Raw genomic sequence first — 16,842 nt, 5'->3', positions numbered from 1 at the left:
CTTTCACCGTGAATTGCATTTTTCTATTCTCTTCCTCCCCATTCCCTTACCACAATATAAAGATGTATGGAGAAGGCTTTGTCTTTTTTGGAGTTGGGTTGTTTTGGAGACAAAATTATTAGAAATTGACAGCTACGTATTCAAGTATATTCCATGCACAATAGTGTGTACTTCATCTAACTTTCCTTAATCTTCTTGGATAAGACTACAAAGGGTACAAATGGAAATAACCTTTGGATAACAGGACATTGTCTGTTAGCTGAAATCTGCTACTGCTCCCTTGAAGTATTTGAAAGAATTTTATATACAACGACACACTTATCTGAATGAGGAATATCTCCTTTCATAGTCTCTCAGGAGCTAAAGTGATCTTGAATAGCACTCATCTCCAAATTACAGGAAAGGTAATTGGTCTCAATAGATACATGATAGCAATATCCAACACAGAATGTACGCACTACAACTGAGCTACTAAACTCTAAGAGTTGTAAAAAGAGAGAGAATTGCATACACATTCTTTGAAATTGTCTTTTGACTGTCTATTGTATGGTTTGTTTTTCCATGATACAATTACCTTGATTTAGTAATTCCCATTAAACTGTGATTATATTGATTTAGTAATTCAGATGAAGTTGTGATGTTATGCCTAGCATTCATTCCTAACTAAGAGTGTGTCTACAGAGACTTGTTGCTCTTTCCTGTGATTTGGACAAGACCGCAATTCAAGCTTCCTTCAACTCCATCAGCTCTTGAGAGGAGCTGTAAAACATTATAGTTTGTACACTTTGTATCTCTCTTTTTTTTTTTTTTTTTTTTTTAAATGTACTTTCCTAGTATGTTTGCAAGTATGTGGAGGTGGGGAACAAACATTATGCTCATTTGTGTTTCTTGGCTTAAAAACACACAAAAAAACCCCAAACAACCAAAGCCAAAACAAAAAAAGCCCCAGGATGTATCACCTCGGTGGAATAATCATCCTATCCTGAAGCTAAATTGTCTCAGTATTTGCTAAAAAAATGTTTGAGTCAAAACTGGCAATGGAATTGTCTTTAAATCTCCTGCAAATATTCTCCACATTCTGATACCTCAAAGCCACTTCTGTCAACTCTTTCTTCCAGAACAAAGTTATGAAGATTTTTCCTTTCCTGCTATTCTAGCCTTTGCCAATAGAACAAGCTCTCTGATCTCCTTTCTCAGATTTTATTGAAGACTCTATTAACATTCTCAGCTGATAGGAGTCCTGAAGGTTAACAAAGCCATAAACAACTTGAAGTTTGGTCTTCAAACCAGAACACCATCAAAATTCTGGATTAAATATAAGCCACCAGGCTTAAACTACATGGCCAGTTATCTCTCTAGTAGTAGTTACTGGGGCATCATTGTGTAGTGCAGGTAAAATAAAGCTGTGAATTGGTCTGTTCTTATGAATGTAGTGTTACCTTGATGTAAGGTTTTGTCCATCCTATGGAGGCAAAATTGCTTTAAATTAGTACTGCAAATAAGTAGGAGTAATAGCTACTTCTCAGTGTATTTAGCTTTAGTAGAGAACAGTGATCACTTTGATGTAACTGGATTAGAAATGACATAACAGATTTTTATTTTATTTATTATTCTAGACATGATGATGTCAGGTAGCTTCTTCTTGCTTATCTACTTCTTTCATTTTGTTATTCTTGCACTTGCAAAAAAGCAAATTGTTTCAGGGTAAGAGATTTGAGGCTTTTCAAACGCTTTGGATTTGTCTGAGCTAATGTGCAAACAGGCAGGTTTTCTTTCGTCGGACGCTCCCTGGTTGCAGTTATGATTTTAATAACTACCTTAAACTCTGTGCGCTGATAGAAATGTTTAGCAAAGCTTTTAAATCTGAAATTCGTGTAACTGTGTGTTACAATTGTGTGATTTTTGCCCTACTGGAATTATTAGTAATTTTACCTTCCCAGAAATTACAAAGTAGCAGTATTTTTTGTGGTCACATTGTGCTACAATCTGTATGTTGGCAGTTTCTCATCTTCCTTCTATATTCTGTCCTGTCCCAAGGAGCAGGATGAAGTATTTCGTGTGACTCTGGTTTTAGGGACTGGAATCTATTTCCATGTTTCAGTGCTGACACACAGTCAAGTCAAATTTAATTCACTGCCATCAGGGAAGATAACAACAAAGACAGAGGGAATCCTAAAGCAAGACATAGATAGATGTTTTGATGGAAATTGATAGGGATACTGCTTAGGAGGCAACAAGAATGTTGTTCTGTGTTACATTAGGGCAAAACATAGGAAGATGGCTTTCAAGAAAAGAACTGTACAAAACTGGGACAGTTGGCAGAGTTTAAATCACTTTTGATGAGCGCTCGAGGATAGTGGTAGGGTATGCCAAAACTTTGTCTTGGCTGTGGCTGATAATCAAGAGGATGCTGAGGATCATGCACTTGATGACTTCTCATGCAGAATTGTGCCAGCCTGGGCACCTACAATACACAGCTGCCCGAATCCTTATAAAGATGATTTAGACAGACAATTGCCATTCCCAAGCTCAGACAGACTTCCTTTCCTAAACACACTTAGGCTCTCAGAAGCACTGCAGAAGGGATGGTAGGCAAACCACCATTTGCCCCAATTAAGTTATTGATACTGTATTCTGTGATAAATAATGGTATTTTCTTCCCCATTTGAGACTGTCTGCCATTGATTTGTGTTCATGAGGGTTAGTCTCCTTTTCATACTCTTGCTAACTCACCTACTGTGTGATCAAAATAGCTACCACCTTCAGCAAGAATACAGCAGTGAGTGTGCCAGACAAAGGTCTGCACCCGCTCTTTCCTGGCTTCTTTTCCATATTTCCAGTAGAAGCTCTTTCCTGCTTTCCCTGACAGTGAGCTTTGTTGCTGCCTCTTCATTGTCTGTGCACATGCATTTATCTTGTCTTATTTTCATATCTTGACTAGAACAGAATCCGTAAATCTATTCTTAAATAAACTTTGTTTTCTTTATTAAAATGTTAACTCAATCCAAAGCTTAGGATATTTTTTTTTAAGACTTATGAATAAGGCCTTAGCTGCTTTATTTTATCAGTAATTCCTTCACTAAGGTTCTCTTTTTCTCAGTTCAAATTTATTAAAACAAAACAGTGCAGGAAGGAGCAGGCTTTGATAACAGGGAAAGAACACCAGTTTCTGTATGCCTGTAATTATTTGTATATGGCACTGAAGCCTTCAAAGTGGCTGAAATTGAGCACTTTCTGAGTCTAAAATTCAAAAAGAGCCCTGTCACTGAAAGATAGGGTTACCTTTTTCGTGGTTTCCAGATAAATCTTTTATTCCTTTTCTCAACCAGGGAATGCCAGAGGGAATAATGTTGGCAAGTAATAGTAAGGTGTGTTCCTGTAGGATTTATAAGTGAGATGCTTAGTTTGTTTCTTTCCTGTTTCATCTCAAAAATTGGAGACATGCCCTCCTATATTCTGACTGCCTTCAGAAGTGTGACTATAATTGCTAATCTGATCTTCTCATCCTTGTCACTCCCTCCATGTTCATGTCATCCGTCCAATTTGACATAGATTATTGTTTTACTTCGAAAATAAACATGGTACAGCAGTCCTGCAGTCTAGTAGGCCCTGGGTAGCAAATTATAAAGAGCTCCCTATTTTAACAACTTCAATGAGGTATGGAGTTGCCTCATTTTTATAGTCTTAAAACATGTGGAGAAAGAGAGGAAAGTATTACTCTTAGCAGATTGAAAGACTTCCAGGATTAATTCTATTTCTTTGAAGAACCTGTACCTGAAGTGCCACTAACCACTGCCTACTACTTGTGGGTAAACTTGAAGGATTTCATGGTATCCAGTGAAGCGTGATATCCAGTAATAAAGCTTGTATGTTCATATCATCATCATCAGAAGCTTTCCACCTCCCAATAAACATCATCGTAGTGTAGGCAACAGAAAAGTTCTGTTCCACTTTGAGAAACACCTCCTGTTTCTATGTTCTTTCTCACAAATTCCTCAAACTTCATGCTTCATTTGTGCTGGTTTGGGGTTTTTTTCCTCTCCATTATTTGTCTTCTGCATCCTAATAGATGTAGCCCTGGTTAAAAAGATTCCATTGAGGGAAAAGTTTTCCATGTGGCAATGAAGAGTGGTGAATGGGAACCAGATTCCTTTGATTCCCTCCAAGGACAACTGTGGTTGCTTGCTGTATGGGTATGAATAGGAAAGCTTAGGCCAACAAGTCATTAAATAGTGCCCTCAAAGCTTTAAAAATAATAATAAAATAAAAAAAAAAAAATCTGGAGCTGATCTTAGTCCTCTAACAGAAACGTTAGCTATGTATGGTATTTCCATAGTATATGAGATGTTTTCACTTCTAGGACAAAGAGGAGTTTCATCTAATAGCCAGTGTGTTCCTATATGTCCATACTATACAGTTTTTAATTCTTAGAAAATAGATGTAACATTTGTAACAAATCCATATAGTAGCACTGAACTAATTTTTGTCCCATAATACCTACATGGATGTATTATGTAGGCAAAAGCCTATGTACCAGCCACAGCACGTGGCCTAGGATTATTCCACTGGGCGAGTACCACTGATGCACTACTGCTGATGCACACAACATAGTGAATTCACATTCTTCATTATGCTAAAATTAATAAAGCTGCAGCAATAATTCAGATAAAATCATGTTCTGAATGTGTGTTTTCCTCAATGAAAATGTACTGGGTGTCTTGTAATATATACAAGTAAGCATAGGAGGAGTTCCTGAAAATACCTGAACTTCCTTCCTGTTTCCTTCCAGATATTAGGAAGAATGCACTACTTTATCATTTCACTTTATTAAAGTACCATCTCAAGTGTTTCAGTTAGTAATCACCATCCTGTCTTCATTTTCATACTCATCCTGTAGCTACTTATTTTAAAAAAAAAAAATAAAATCTTTTAAACGATAAAGATAACCAGAGAAAGATTAGCAGCAGCCTTTTTAATTTAGAATAAGCATAGTTTCTCAGAATGTGAGGAATGCTGAGTGTGCCAGTAAATCGACCTTTTTATTAGGGGAAGCAAGTAAGAATTCCTAAAAGGTCTAGCATTTTTTATTTTCGTTACATTCATGTAGGTGGTTATTTTGGTGGTCAACAAGGTCTTTGATGCACAGCTGAGAATTTCTTCTATTTATCAAGAAACAACTTGTGGGTGGTGAGTACTGAGCCTCTTCATTAGACCAGAGCAGTCAGGGAATCCCAGGCTTAGTTAAAAATTATTGTGAGTTCCAGAGGTTTGATGGTTTACAACAATGGTTTCAGCATCTCTTTACTAGAAGATGCAGCCTTAAAGCTGAACTGGCCAGAGAAAACTGATCAGCATCTGAACACGAACAATCCATGTTGTAGTCTTCAGAGGCTGCTTTGCAGCACTCTCTGTAGAGAAATAAGTTATCACTACAAGCTTTGGCGTTTTGAAGATGTACGTATTATTTCAACATAAGGAAGTTAAGTATCCACTGCAGATCATCATAAATGTCCTGCACAGTGGTCACCAACAACTACTATCTCTTTCTTGAGCCTTGAATGGATAGAAGTAAAGCATTACAAGATTAGGTTGCTGCTATAGGGTGATTCATCTTTTCATCTCTTCTTTGTCTGCGTTTTCATACCCTTCTTCATGTAACCCCACATGACACTGAAGAAATAGCAGACATTTAGAGGCTGGCACGTCAGGTCCCTCATCACAAACTCTGTGTTACTCACAACTTTTGGTAGCTGTGCATGGAGCACTTTTTCCTCCTTAGTGGTGTGTTAAGAGTTTCAAAATGGCAGTGGCTGGGCAAAGAAGTGTTCAGTACAGAATGGCAAGAAGGGACTCAAGGAACTTTCAAGAATCCAGCTTACCTGTGATGCCAAGCTGTGGGATGCTGGGGCTTTCTGATAAATACTGAACAGCTGCTGAGGAAAGTTACATGGTGCAAACGTAAAAATCGGGTGCCTGAATACATATCATGAATGCCAATTCATATAAGGTAGTCAGGGTGAACCATCTCATTTAAAACTAACCTTTCTCTTCACCTTTTTGCTCAAAGGTAACAAGTCCTTGGAGGCTTTTACGTGAAAGAGTTCATTTTCCTTTTGATGTCAGCTTGGGAAGTTCTTACCTAGAAAATTTTGTATGCTCTGCATGTTTTTAAACATTGTATATGATTTGTCTATTCTTCTAATAGCTGAACTCTGCTATCTTAGAAATGTGGATGCATGTTCGGAGCATCTTACACTAATTTTATTTTGAATCAGAATGTTTATATAGACAAGGTTTCACCTTATTTCATCTTTAAAAGAATGGCCATTATTGAATGCAAGACTTTAAAATATAATACTGTATGTTACATATATATATATTTATATGTACTTATAAAATATTTATCTATAAATATATTTTTAAATACCAGAAAGCATCAAAAGAAAATCCACACTGACTCCAGGAGCGTTACAATGCAGCTTGAGAGCTTGCCTGGAAATCACCTTTTCTAGTTGAACTTAGAGGTCATTTGAGTTTCTGGTTTACAGTTTGTTTTGGTTTTTTTTCTCCTCTGCTCTTTTTGCATGCTAAGAGAAGTCAGAATTTGCACTCCCTTTCCAAGTGCTATTGGTTGGGACTAACTTCAGTCTGTAATCAAAACCATCTTCATAGTTATACCCTTCTCTCCTGCTTAGTAGCCTGTTGATTTAACTGCTTTCTTCATTTGAGCTCAATAATATGCATTGCAATGGTGACACAGCTATTTTATTTCATCTGCTAGCATGAGAGGAAGTTGAAACAAATAAAATAGCTAAATATAATCAAGGGCCTCACCCAGCTCTCAGGTATCAGATTCTACACTAATCTGTAACCAGAAAGGCTATGATCGGACATCCTCATCTCAGGCTTGCTGGCAGCAGATGGAGATTACCTGCATCTCACTGTAGAAATCACGAGTCCTAATTCGGTCACAGTCAGTCAGTTTGCCTAAATACCTGAAGAAGGTCATTTGCCTGAAGTTCACTAGAGAAAACTAATATAATGCCTTTTACCACAGAAATGATTACCTCCAAGAGAGGGGCAGCTGTTTACACAGTGCATGTGTGTTCACAACCTATTTCTTCTCATGCTTTGCAAATGAAATAAAGTAAATGGAAAGTTTTATGGCTTCAGTAGTAGCTGGATCAGGTAAGAAATAAATCACTATACTTATTTGTGTTCTGTTTTGCTCTTTATTTTGGAAAATATGTATATATTGTTCCGCAGTTGATGCTTTCTTAATCATAATGCAGAAAAACAAATTCTGGAGTAAAGATTTTTCACTTGTTCTTCTTTATACCTGTTCTGACTATTACACTATATACACGTGTGTGTATATATATGTGTGTGTCTGTATGTATTTTGATTTCTTACATCTCAAAGAAATCAATATATTCCTGTTTCTTACGGTTGTTTATTCCTTCCCATGTATTTTCACATATATTTTTCAATTAAAAGCTATGTGGGCTTCCTTTGTTTAATAAGAACATAAATTTTCAGGTGGACTTTTTTAATCAGCAAATCAAAAACATGATTTGGAGCTATAATTAATATTGTTAAATTGGAATAAAATCTTTGGTCTTAATAGCTGTAAATCTTTTTTAGGAAGTCAGCTTATTCTACTCTGTTCTTACAAGCAAAACAACTGATGTATTTTTTTAAAATTGGAATACTTTCAAGCTAGATGAATTCTGAAAGTGTACATTACTCATTTAAGTATAACATTTTGTTGACCTTAAAACTTCTATTCCTTCACTTATTCCCTAGCTATTGTCTCTTCACTTGAGTCTCAATTTGAGAACTCTATAGAAATCTGTGTAGGAATACAGATACTTTTTTTTTTTTTTTTTTTTTTTTAACCCAAAGAGATCAATTTAAAATGAAACCTGACAATTTTATGAAAGGAATTGTATGTATTTGCTTACAGGAAAAGGATACTTGTATGAGTGATTCAAAACGTCAGTGGAAGTTCCTGCAAATATGTACCACCTATCGATGCGTGACACTTGTCAGAATACCAGCTCTCCACTGAAATCTCTGTAACTTACTCATGTGCTTAAATATTTACATGGACAAAAATAGGTATTGGCACGTGCTTGTATTCTTCCCTTTAGCAGCCAGGCCTACCTGGCCAAACTCTTGTTGCTGCAATTGGCTCAACTAAGGTCTGTGGAGAAGACACACTGGAAGCAAACTTCTTCATGGTTTCCTGAAGTCCTGGACATCATTCCTCAGTGACAGGAAAAACTTTTCAGCATATATTTCTTTGAAAATTTTAATGGAAGTTTAACATAAAGTTATATTTTAATATGATTTTTTTTTTAGTCTTTCTAAGATACAGGGTAACTATTTTTATATAGTTCCATTACTGTGACAGTTATTTTTTAAGCATGTTTCTAGGCTCTCTTTTTGTAGACTGGAAGCACAGGTTTCTTTTCCCAACGTAGAATTATTAAAAAAAAAAAAAAAAAAAAAAAAAAAAAAAGATTAAAAACCAAAAGTTAGAATTCATTTTCTGGTCATTAACTAAACTGAAGGATGTGTTAGCCTCTGATTTTATTTTATTTTTAATCATTAATAATATGTAAGTTTAGTGGCAATTGTAGCTAGCCATTGTTTTGTGGATTAAATATGAGATCCTGTAAACAGGAGTCCTCTGTTTTATTTACGTGCTTCAATTTCTTAATGTGTTTTGTTTTTTCTTGCTCTAAGAATGTCTATGAGTTCACGTTCATTTATATCATAACCACAGAATTAAAACTGCCGATAATGAAAACCTTACTGGGAGCCTGTAGTAAAGTGCTGGATGCTGGTGCTTCATAGGATGTGCTTTGGTAACTCGCAGACATATTTACCAGCGAAACAAAAACAGGGGTGGGAGGATGTTGCTATTTCCAGATTTGCATGATGCAATCGCTCTGCACCTTGTGTCCTGATAATTTTATTTTTTTTTTAACAGCTTTGAGACCCATTAGGTTTAACCAGGCAAATGAAAAACAAAACTAAACTGCGTCCATTTTATTAATTTAAGTTTTAAAAGTTACAAAGTAACAGTGTTCTTAATAGTGTGGTGTTTCTCTTCTGTTTACTAGTTGAGTGTTGACCTTTTGTTTTAAGCAGATGCAGAGAAGGATACATCTTTCAGTAGAATCTCAGGAAAACTTCCTTAATTTGTTTTATCATTACAAAAATTACGTTAGCAAGCTCTTTAATGAACTCAAAAAAAATTTTTTTTTCAGCTTACAGACCACAGAGAGATTCGTAATACGTATGGTCTAGATTCCCTTTGCCATTGCCCATTGTATGAAGAAGCTATGCACTTAGCAGAAGAAGGCAAAATTTATTCACGAGTCTTAAGGTATTGATCTATGTCTAATTAATTATTTCCAAGAAAAACAAGAATTAATGTTAAATATTCTAGATAGAATTCGGTTTTTAGAAGTTGCTTCTACTAGGTATTTTTTTCTAGGAATTAGACTTGGTTGAATTTTCTTGTGCTTCTTTTTTTATTGGTCTTTGAAAACTTTTCTATTTTCTGTAGGACTGAAATGTTTGAATGTCTAGGAGACAGTGATTTCCTTGCTAAGCTTCATTGTATTCGACAAGCTTTTCAGGTAAATAGTACGGAGGGTACTTTGTCTGTCTGATTAAGCCTAAAGTACCTGGCGTTGAAACTATTAATGCACTACCTGTGCGAGCATTTTTATAACATATTCTGTAATTAAATATTTTCTTGTTGCTTTTACATTTCTGTAATTCTAAAATGGGACGTATTTGCAGAGGAGTCCCAGTTTTGTGATTAGCTTGGAACCTTTGCACCAAAGGCTTATTAGGAACTTACCTACTATATTAGTGGTATAATTATATTAAATTTGATAGAAGTGTTTAAGGTCACTTAGTATAACCTGTGAATGAATATATTTATATTTTCTGAAACCTTTTCTAGATAATTCTTTCAGAAACAGCAAACAGAATATTTCTTGCTGAAAGTGGAAGAAAAATTTTGTCTGCTTTAATTGTGAGAGCACGAAAGGTAAAAGCCTTTTTTAACTAATCTTTTATTGTTAATGTAACTTCTACCAGAAGTCACTTTCCAGTGTAAATAAACCATCTCTCTTGTTAAGTTTGCTTGATACTCATTGCTTTTACTTTACAGAATCCAAAGAAATTTGAAGACGTCTTTGATGAAATGATATATTTTTTGGAACAAACGGATCACTGGGACAATACTGAAATGGAACTTGCTGCTAGAGGAGTGAGTCTGAATTTCTGAAAAGTGCTTTTACCCTTAATTATGCAAGCCATAACATCTAAAAATAAATTTTTACAGTTCAGAATGGTGGGAAAAGCAAATCTTTTTTGTTTACATTGCTGATTTAGAGAAATGGCGTCCACCACTGCAGTTTAGTATCAGAAAGCATGTATTATTTAACTTCTCCTTTCCTGAAAAAGTATCTTTAATAGTCATTTAAAACAATTATAAATCTGCATGTTAATACGGAGTTAGAATATGGTGTGTGCTGAATTCCACTGCTGAAAGAAAAACTAGGTTACTTGGATCATGTTCTGATTTAATATAGGTGAAAAACTTGAATTTTTATGATGTTGTTCTGGACTTCATATTAATGGATTCATTCGAAGATTTGGAAAATCCACCAATATCTATACAGAATGTAGTAAATAACCGCTGGCTAAATTCCTCTTTTAAAGAAACAGTAAGTATTTATGTGTAATTTTCATAATAATTTTTCTGTAGTACTTTTCAATAAGTAGGTGGTATGATCAGTATAACATTGGTGTGAGCATTCTGATACAAAATTTCTGTATGTGCCAAAACTGTTCTTCCGGCAATCTGTGCTTTATATTCTTGAAGCACAATGTAAAAATGAGAATAAATCCAACAACTGCAGGATAAAGACTGCATATATTGTCTTGATAATAGCATTTATTTTGAAGCAAAGAAACTACACTGTCCTTCATCTAAAGTCAGCTTCCAATATAATTGAAAATACACCTGAAATATTCCACAGAAAAAAAATAAACATTATATTATCAGGTTTTTTATAGTAGCAATTTAAAAGCTACCAGTCTGGGCCCAAAATGTATAGAATGATTGTATATATTGTAGAAAATACTTTAACTTGTCCTGCAAAAATGAGTTTTCTCCAAGGAAGAGTTCCTTTTAGAAGGGAACTTTCTGTTAGTCACATCTTAGATATTAGATATAGTAGATACGGGTTTTGGTTCACATACCAGAGATTTAGCAATAAGGCACAAAGTTACAAGCAAACAAAAGTAAATTAATGCAATACGGGCATTTGAATGTTGATAACATTTCATGCTTTTTCAGTTGTGCCTGTTTACTTGTCAAATAGGTCTCATCCCTCTGTTATACACAGGCGACTGCCACGGTCAGCTGGTAGAGATACTGCTGTCATTTCATCCATTTATGTCTATAAATGGCTAGTTTTCCTTTTATTTTTATCTTTCAACTGGAATGGGGGGAGGGGAAAGGTAACATGCATATATTTATTTTTGTAGGTATGTGATAACGTGTTTTGTGAGTAGTAAATTATCCTGCAGTGCTGAAGGAGAATCAGATGAGGATAGTTACCAGCTACGAGGGGAGAAAACCCAGTAGTGATACTGGGTATATTGTATTTCACAGGTCCATATTTGGACAAAACTCTTTAGCTGAATCTGAAGCTATTGCAAGAATGTTTTTGCTAAAATGCAAAAGGGCATTTCAAAGTGTTCACATGCTGCTTAATATCCAAAATAGTTGCTTATGTCTGAGCACACACTTTGGTATATGAGAGCGGTTCTCGGTTAAACCCAGTGAATGTTGCGAACTGTTGCAACTGCAAAATCCGTCAAGGATGCCAAACTACCCTTGAATTAAACGAAAGAAAATGTTGCAAAGTAGGATCTGCAAATAAAAAATATGAACTACATGTAAAATTAGTTTTTTATATCAGCTGATATTTTATAGTTTTAAACTTTGTGTTATCACAAGATTGAAACTGCAGAAAATGCAAATCCCCGAAATATAGAAATACAGTATTCTGCAGATCACTTCTTTTGGGATGAAAGATGATTTCTCTTATAATCAAGTTACACAGAGTTTGGGGCTTTTCTTTTTTTTTTTTTACATTTAGGCTGTGGCTTCAAGCTGTTGGTCAGTACTGAAGCAGAAAAGACAGCAAATGAAGGTAAGTTGCCTTAGACCTAGGAGGCAGACGCCCCATCTCTGTAGTAGCCAAGCCAGTCCACAAGCAGAGCTGAGGCTTGCTGTGGGACGTCCCTAGCCTTTAGAAGGGGTTTTGCATGGCACAGGTGAGGAATCTCTGCTCAGGTGATTGGCGCTGACACCTTTCTCTGGTTCTAAGAATAGCTACTTACGTCACTCCTGACTGCTAAAAGATGACATTTAATTTAAAAAAAAAAAAAAAAAGTTGCTTCCAATGGCAGTTGGTATTTTGTAAAAGGTCTTCAGCTGCCATTACGTCTTAAGACTTGAGATGGTACATCCCTGTGTCAATATGGTTGGGAATTTTATATAACTAGATATTTTCTACAGTAGTTTTATATAAAGGGATTATATCTCCAAAATAGATGTTATAGTAACCTGTTATTTTCATCTCTATTTCAATGCACAACTACCTTACTCTGTAGTTCTTTTATATACTGAACTTTTATTATATATGTTTGTAAATGTCTGAGTAACTTTGCTCCTTGGGACTAGTTTCATCAGTGCTGCTGGAGTCACTCCAAAGTGGATAAAGTTAAGCACCATGGAAGGCTTTGGAACAGAGAGACTAACTGTACCACAAGCAGTTTGATGAACTTAAATTTACTTACGGACAGTTTTACGTGGGATTTCATGTTTTAATTTGTGATTAAATTCTTTTTTAATTATTTTATAAATTAACTGCTGTTGTAAAATTATAATTATGTGTTTATGAGTATATAAAATAAACTGTACATTCATACATGATATATAAATTTATACTATATTATATTTTATGAGTACCTGTAGGTTATAAAGATAACAACAGGATGGACATTCACAGATATTTTACATTTTTCTTTAGACTTAAGATGGTTTCTTGTAAGGTGTAATGTTTTTCTATTAAAAACTGCAGTTTGCTTACTTTTTTGCCAGTTTCAGCTATACATAGGGTATAGGGGCTCAAACAGGAGTCACTGAATAAAGTCTTCTGATCTGTCATATGGAAGTCAGAGTAGCTTGTTCATGATCTTTTTGGGCTTATGCCTATTAATCTTAAAATATTTAACGTACAAAGTCCCACTGAAGTAAAAGACCTCTTCTAAAAAAATCCTGGCACTTGTTTGGTACAGGTGTCCTAGAACTTAAAGGAGTTCAAGTTACTGCAGCCCTGAAGCAGTAGGTGGTTTAGGCTTTTCTGAAGACTTATTTTCGTATAATACAGTTTTATACTAAATTTACTGTGTAACTTTTGTCTACGATTTTCACATCACTAGGTACCTGATGGATTTTTTGCACATTTCTATGCCATATGTGAACATATCAGCCCTGTTTTGGCGTGGGGCTTTTTGGGCCCCAGAAATTCCCTTTATGACCTATGCTGCTTCTTCAAGGTTTGCAACTTGTTTTTAATTACCATTTATCTTAATTTTTAAAAAACAGTAATCTTCCAGATTAAAAGAAATTAGGCTTTTATTTATAGGCATACATTTGTATTTTCTTAAGATTAACATCAAGAAACCATGAAAATAAATATTTTCATATTAAATTTTTTTAAGCCTAGAACCCTTTTGCGAAGTTTATTTTAGTGCGCTTCTGTTGTAGCACTTAAGAATACATAAATGGATGTTTTTAGGAAATGTATGAAATAAAAAGCTTTGCATACTTTTTTTCTTCTTGTAAGTGAATACAAGTTTTTCCTTCCCCCCCTCCAGGATCAAGTGCTTTTCTTCCTCAAAGACATTTTTGATTTTGAGAAGGTGAGATACTCAACTATGGAGAGTTTGGCTGAAGATCTCATGCAATTATTAATCCGTCACACGGAACTTTTAATGGCTTATCTTGGAGCAGATTCGCTGAGACATGTCAGTTCTTGCGTGAGCGGCCACGAGCGTGTTGTCACCAGTGGGCTCTTAGAAGCAAAAGTACAGTAAGCTTAAAACCCATGGCAAATGAAATGGAGTGCACTTTGGCGTGCTTCTTCCCACCCTTCTCTCTAACCCCGACGCTATCGTTGCTGTTACTGAGCAAGCATCTGAAAACGTGTCATGTCGCTAAGTGTGGAAAAGGACTCAGGGAGGTTAAATGTGCATCTGCGAAAAGAACTGGTGAGCATATTATTGTATATACCTAAATTAAATTTGCAGCGCTGCTGTCACTGTATTTATACATAATGTATCCCAAAGCTTTTTTTCTGTAGTATTTGGGTAAAGTTTATTTATAAAATACTGTACTTTTGCACAGATAATTTGTAAGTGAAGCTGATGGAGTTGTTTCCTTTAAAGGCTTACAGTACGAAATGTTCATTACAGAGTCTCCAAATCATTGTGTGTCTAGATCTAGAAGGTGTTCTGCCTGGGGTATATGCAGTCTCTGATTCATGTGACATGTGCAATAAAGTAATCACACTTACAAAATCAATCATGTTGCTACTGCCCTGAAATTACATGTGTGTGGGTGTAAGCAGTCATTTTGTACTACGGTGTTACAGTGATGCAGGAAATGCAGGCACCGTTTGGGCTGGAATGACTTCTAGTATGCTTTTTTTACTTTTCTTTTCTTTTCTTTTTTTTTTTTTTAAATCTAAACGTCATGAAGATGTTTGAGAGCACTTATTTATATGCAAAAAGCTGTGCTAGCTTTGCTGTCCCAAAGCGGGGTCATTTACCCGGTGTGCAGCCGCCGATATACACACGGGGTAGAGGTATTATCTGTTTATTTCATCTCTGCAGAGATGGGTGCTAGGTGGCAATGCACAAAGCCAGCACACTGGCCTAAAAACTCTAAGGAATATTTATAGGGTTCAAAACACAGAAAGGCACACCCTTAATTACAATTATTTGTTGGTACCTTATCTTAGCAACTGCTATTGGTTAGTACAGTCTCTCGCTTTCATTTGAAGTGACAAGGTCCTTTAATTGATGTGCACATGCTCCAGCACCGTGGGGGGTGAGTCCAATTCAGCCTCCACTTGAGTTGGTGGTGGGGATCTCCCACTGCCACCTTTACCTTTCCCCCAGTTACTGCAGATTTTTTGTCGACTCTATGCCTTATCCAGCAGCTGTCTGGTTTTCAGCCGGTTTCAGCGCCTCCTGTTGTGGGATGTTCCTTTTTATCACTTTTCTGTTCTTCGAGAGTATATTCATTAGTGAGGTTTTTATTGTTTATAGCAAGTGTCTGGTTTCCCAGGGCCTTGTGACACTTTTACAGCTCTTTATTCTTACCTAGTGAGAAATTCTACCTTCTAAAATATATTTTACCTTTTTAAAAGTACATTCCACCATCTTAAGATACATCAGCTTTGTCAATTAATTTAAGACTTTTCCTTTTTGCTAAAACTGATACTAATTTATATTGTGGTGGTAAATAATACCATTCTCAGTTCATATGTAGCATTTCAAAATATATTTTTAAATAAGAATGTATGATAAGATTTGTTAATCATGAAACAGAATCAAAGGCAGTGTTTTGTAATTAAAAGCATTTTTGTCTTCCTCCCTTCCTTGTAGGAAGTCAGGTGTCTATTTAAGAGGAAATTTAAGCAATTGTGGCCATGTATGTGCAACGCAAAACCGTAGCTCAGATGTGGAACCCTGAAGTTTAGACAGGAGCACAGCGCAGTAACCAGGCACGAGGGAACTTGCAGTAACGTTTTTTTCCTATGCTAAAGGTAATAAATAATGATGATCTATAATCTTTGAATTTCTGTAAACTGAAACAATGTTTCATAGTTATCTTAGGCTTTTAAACTACAACTTACATATGCTTTGCCACACAAAGCCAGCCCACAGGGATCTATCCTGTGTCGAGTAATAGAGTGTAAGTAATTACAGAGTAATTCTAAATATTCAGATACTTAAGAAGCATGTTGTTAAAATCTAGCATATTGAAACAAACTTTGATTAGAAATATTTCAACTTTTGTTGCAAACAGAACCCAAACCAATGATGCCTGAAAAGGAGGGCCTCTGTAATTTCATAGGTTTTACTGATGCTGACATTTCGCTCCTTTGTTGTACTCATTTGAATAAAAACAAAAATGAAGAAACGTGTCATATGACTTGTGTGAAATGCCAACTGATTGTAGTTTATATATATAAAAAAAAGTATACTTCTATGTGTACTAAAACAGAAATTCCAAATGCTGCTGTCCCCCTTTTCCACCATTCAAGTTGCTGAGTGTGGCACCGTGTTCTGTGCTGTACTTGTCTCTGCAAAGTGTCTTCACTACCAGAATGGGAAGGTTTTTTTCACCCATCTCACTTATCGTAAGCGTACTTATCTCCCCCCCCGTCTTAATGCTCAAAAGTATCTATTTTGGCAGCTTTTTGCAAGTAAGTCTGTGAATGAAATTATATGGAGCGGTAAGGTGTCTCATTGGGAATAGCTGGAAATAGAAATAACAGAGTCAAGGGCACGTTCCACAGCAAATGGACTACCTGGAGGTTGCAGCGTGTCGAAGGCAACCGTCTGCTGTGGCTTGTCTGGTCTAATAAAATGGTATTAAGAAAATGACACCTCAACATTTATCACAGAAAACCAGAAATGTGCTTTTTCCCAGAAGTAAATGTATAT

General features: G+C 35.7%; 1 protein-coding gene across 2 annotated transcripts in view; it reads left to right on the top strand.

The window, feature by feature from the left end:
* Positions 1–16,293, top strand: part of MIGA1 (mitoguardin 1) — a 39,939-nt gene extending 23,646 nt beyond the window's left edge. For both annotated transcript variants that reach the window (XM_074152643.1, XM_074152641.1), the window contains exons 8-15: positions 9,279–9,397; positions 9,581–9,653; positions 9,986–10,072; positions 10,196–10,294; positions 10,620–10,754; positions 12,198–12,251; positions 13,546–13,662; positions 13,984–16,293. In XM_074152643.1, coding sequence (XP_074008744.1) covers positions 9,279–9,397; positions 9,581–9,653; positions 9,986–10,072; positions 10,196–10,294; positions 10,620–10,754; positions 12,198–12,251; positions 13,546–13,662; positions 13,984–14,202 — 903 coding nt within the window. In that variant the 3' untranslated portion in view covers positions 14,203–16,293. The remainder of the gene's footprint in view (positions 1–9,278; positions 9,398–9,580; positions 9,654–9,985; positions 10,073–10,195; positions 10,295–10,619; positions 10,755–12,197; positions 12,252–13,545; positions 13,663–13,983) is intronic.
* The last annotated feature ends 549 nt before the right edge of the window (positions 16,294–16,842 follow it).

This window comes from Numenius arquata, chromosome 8, assembly GCF_964106895.1.
Source record: "Numenius arquata chromosome 8, bNumArq3.hap1.1, whole genome shotgun sequence".
Classification (NCBI taxonomy): Eukaryota; Metazoa; Chordata; class Aves; order Charadriiformes; family Scolopacidae; genus Numenius; species Numenius arquata.
The sequence above is the reverse complement of the archived record's forward strand: the minus strand, read 5'-3'. Positions and strand labels throughout refer to the sequence as shown.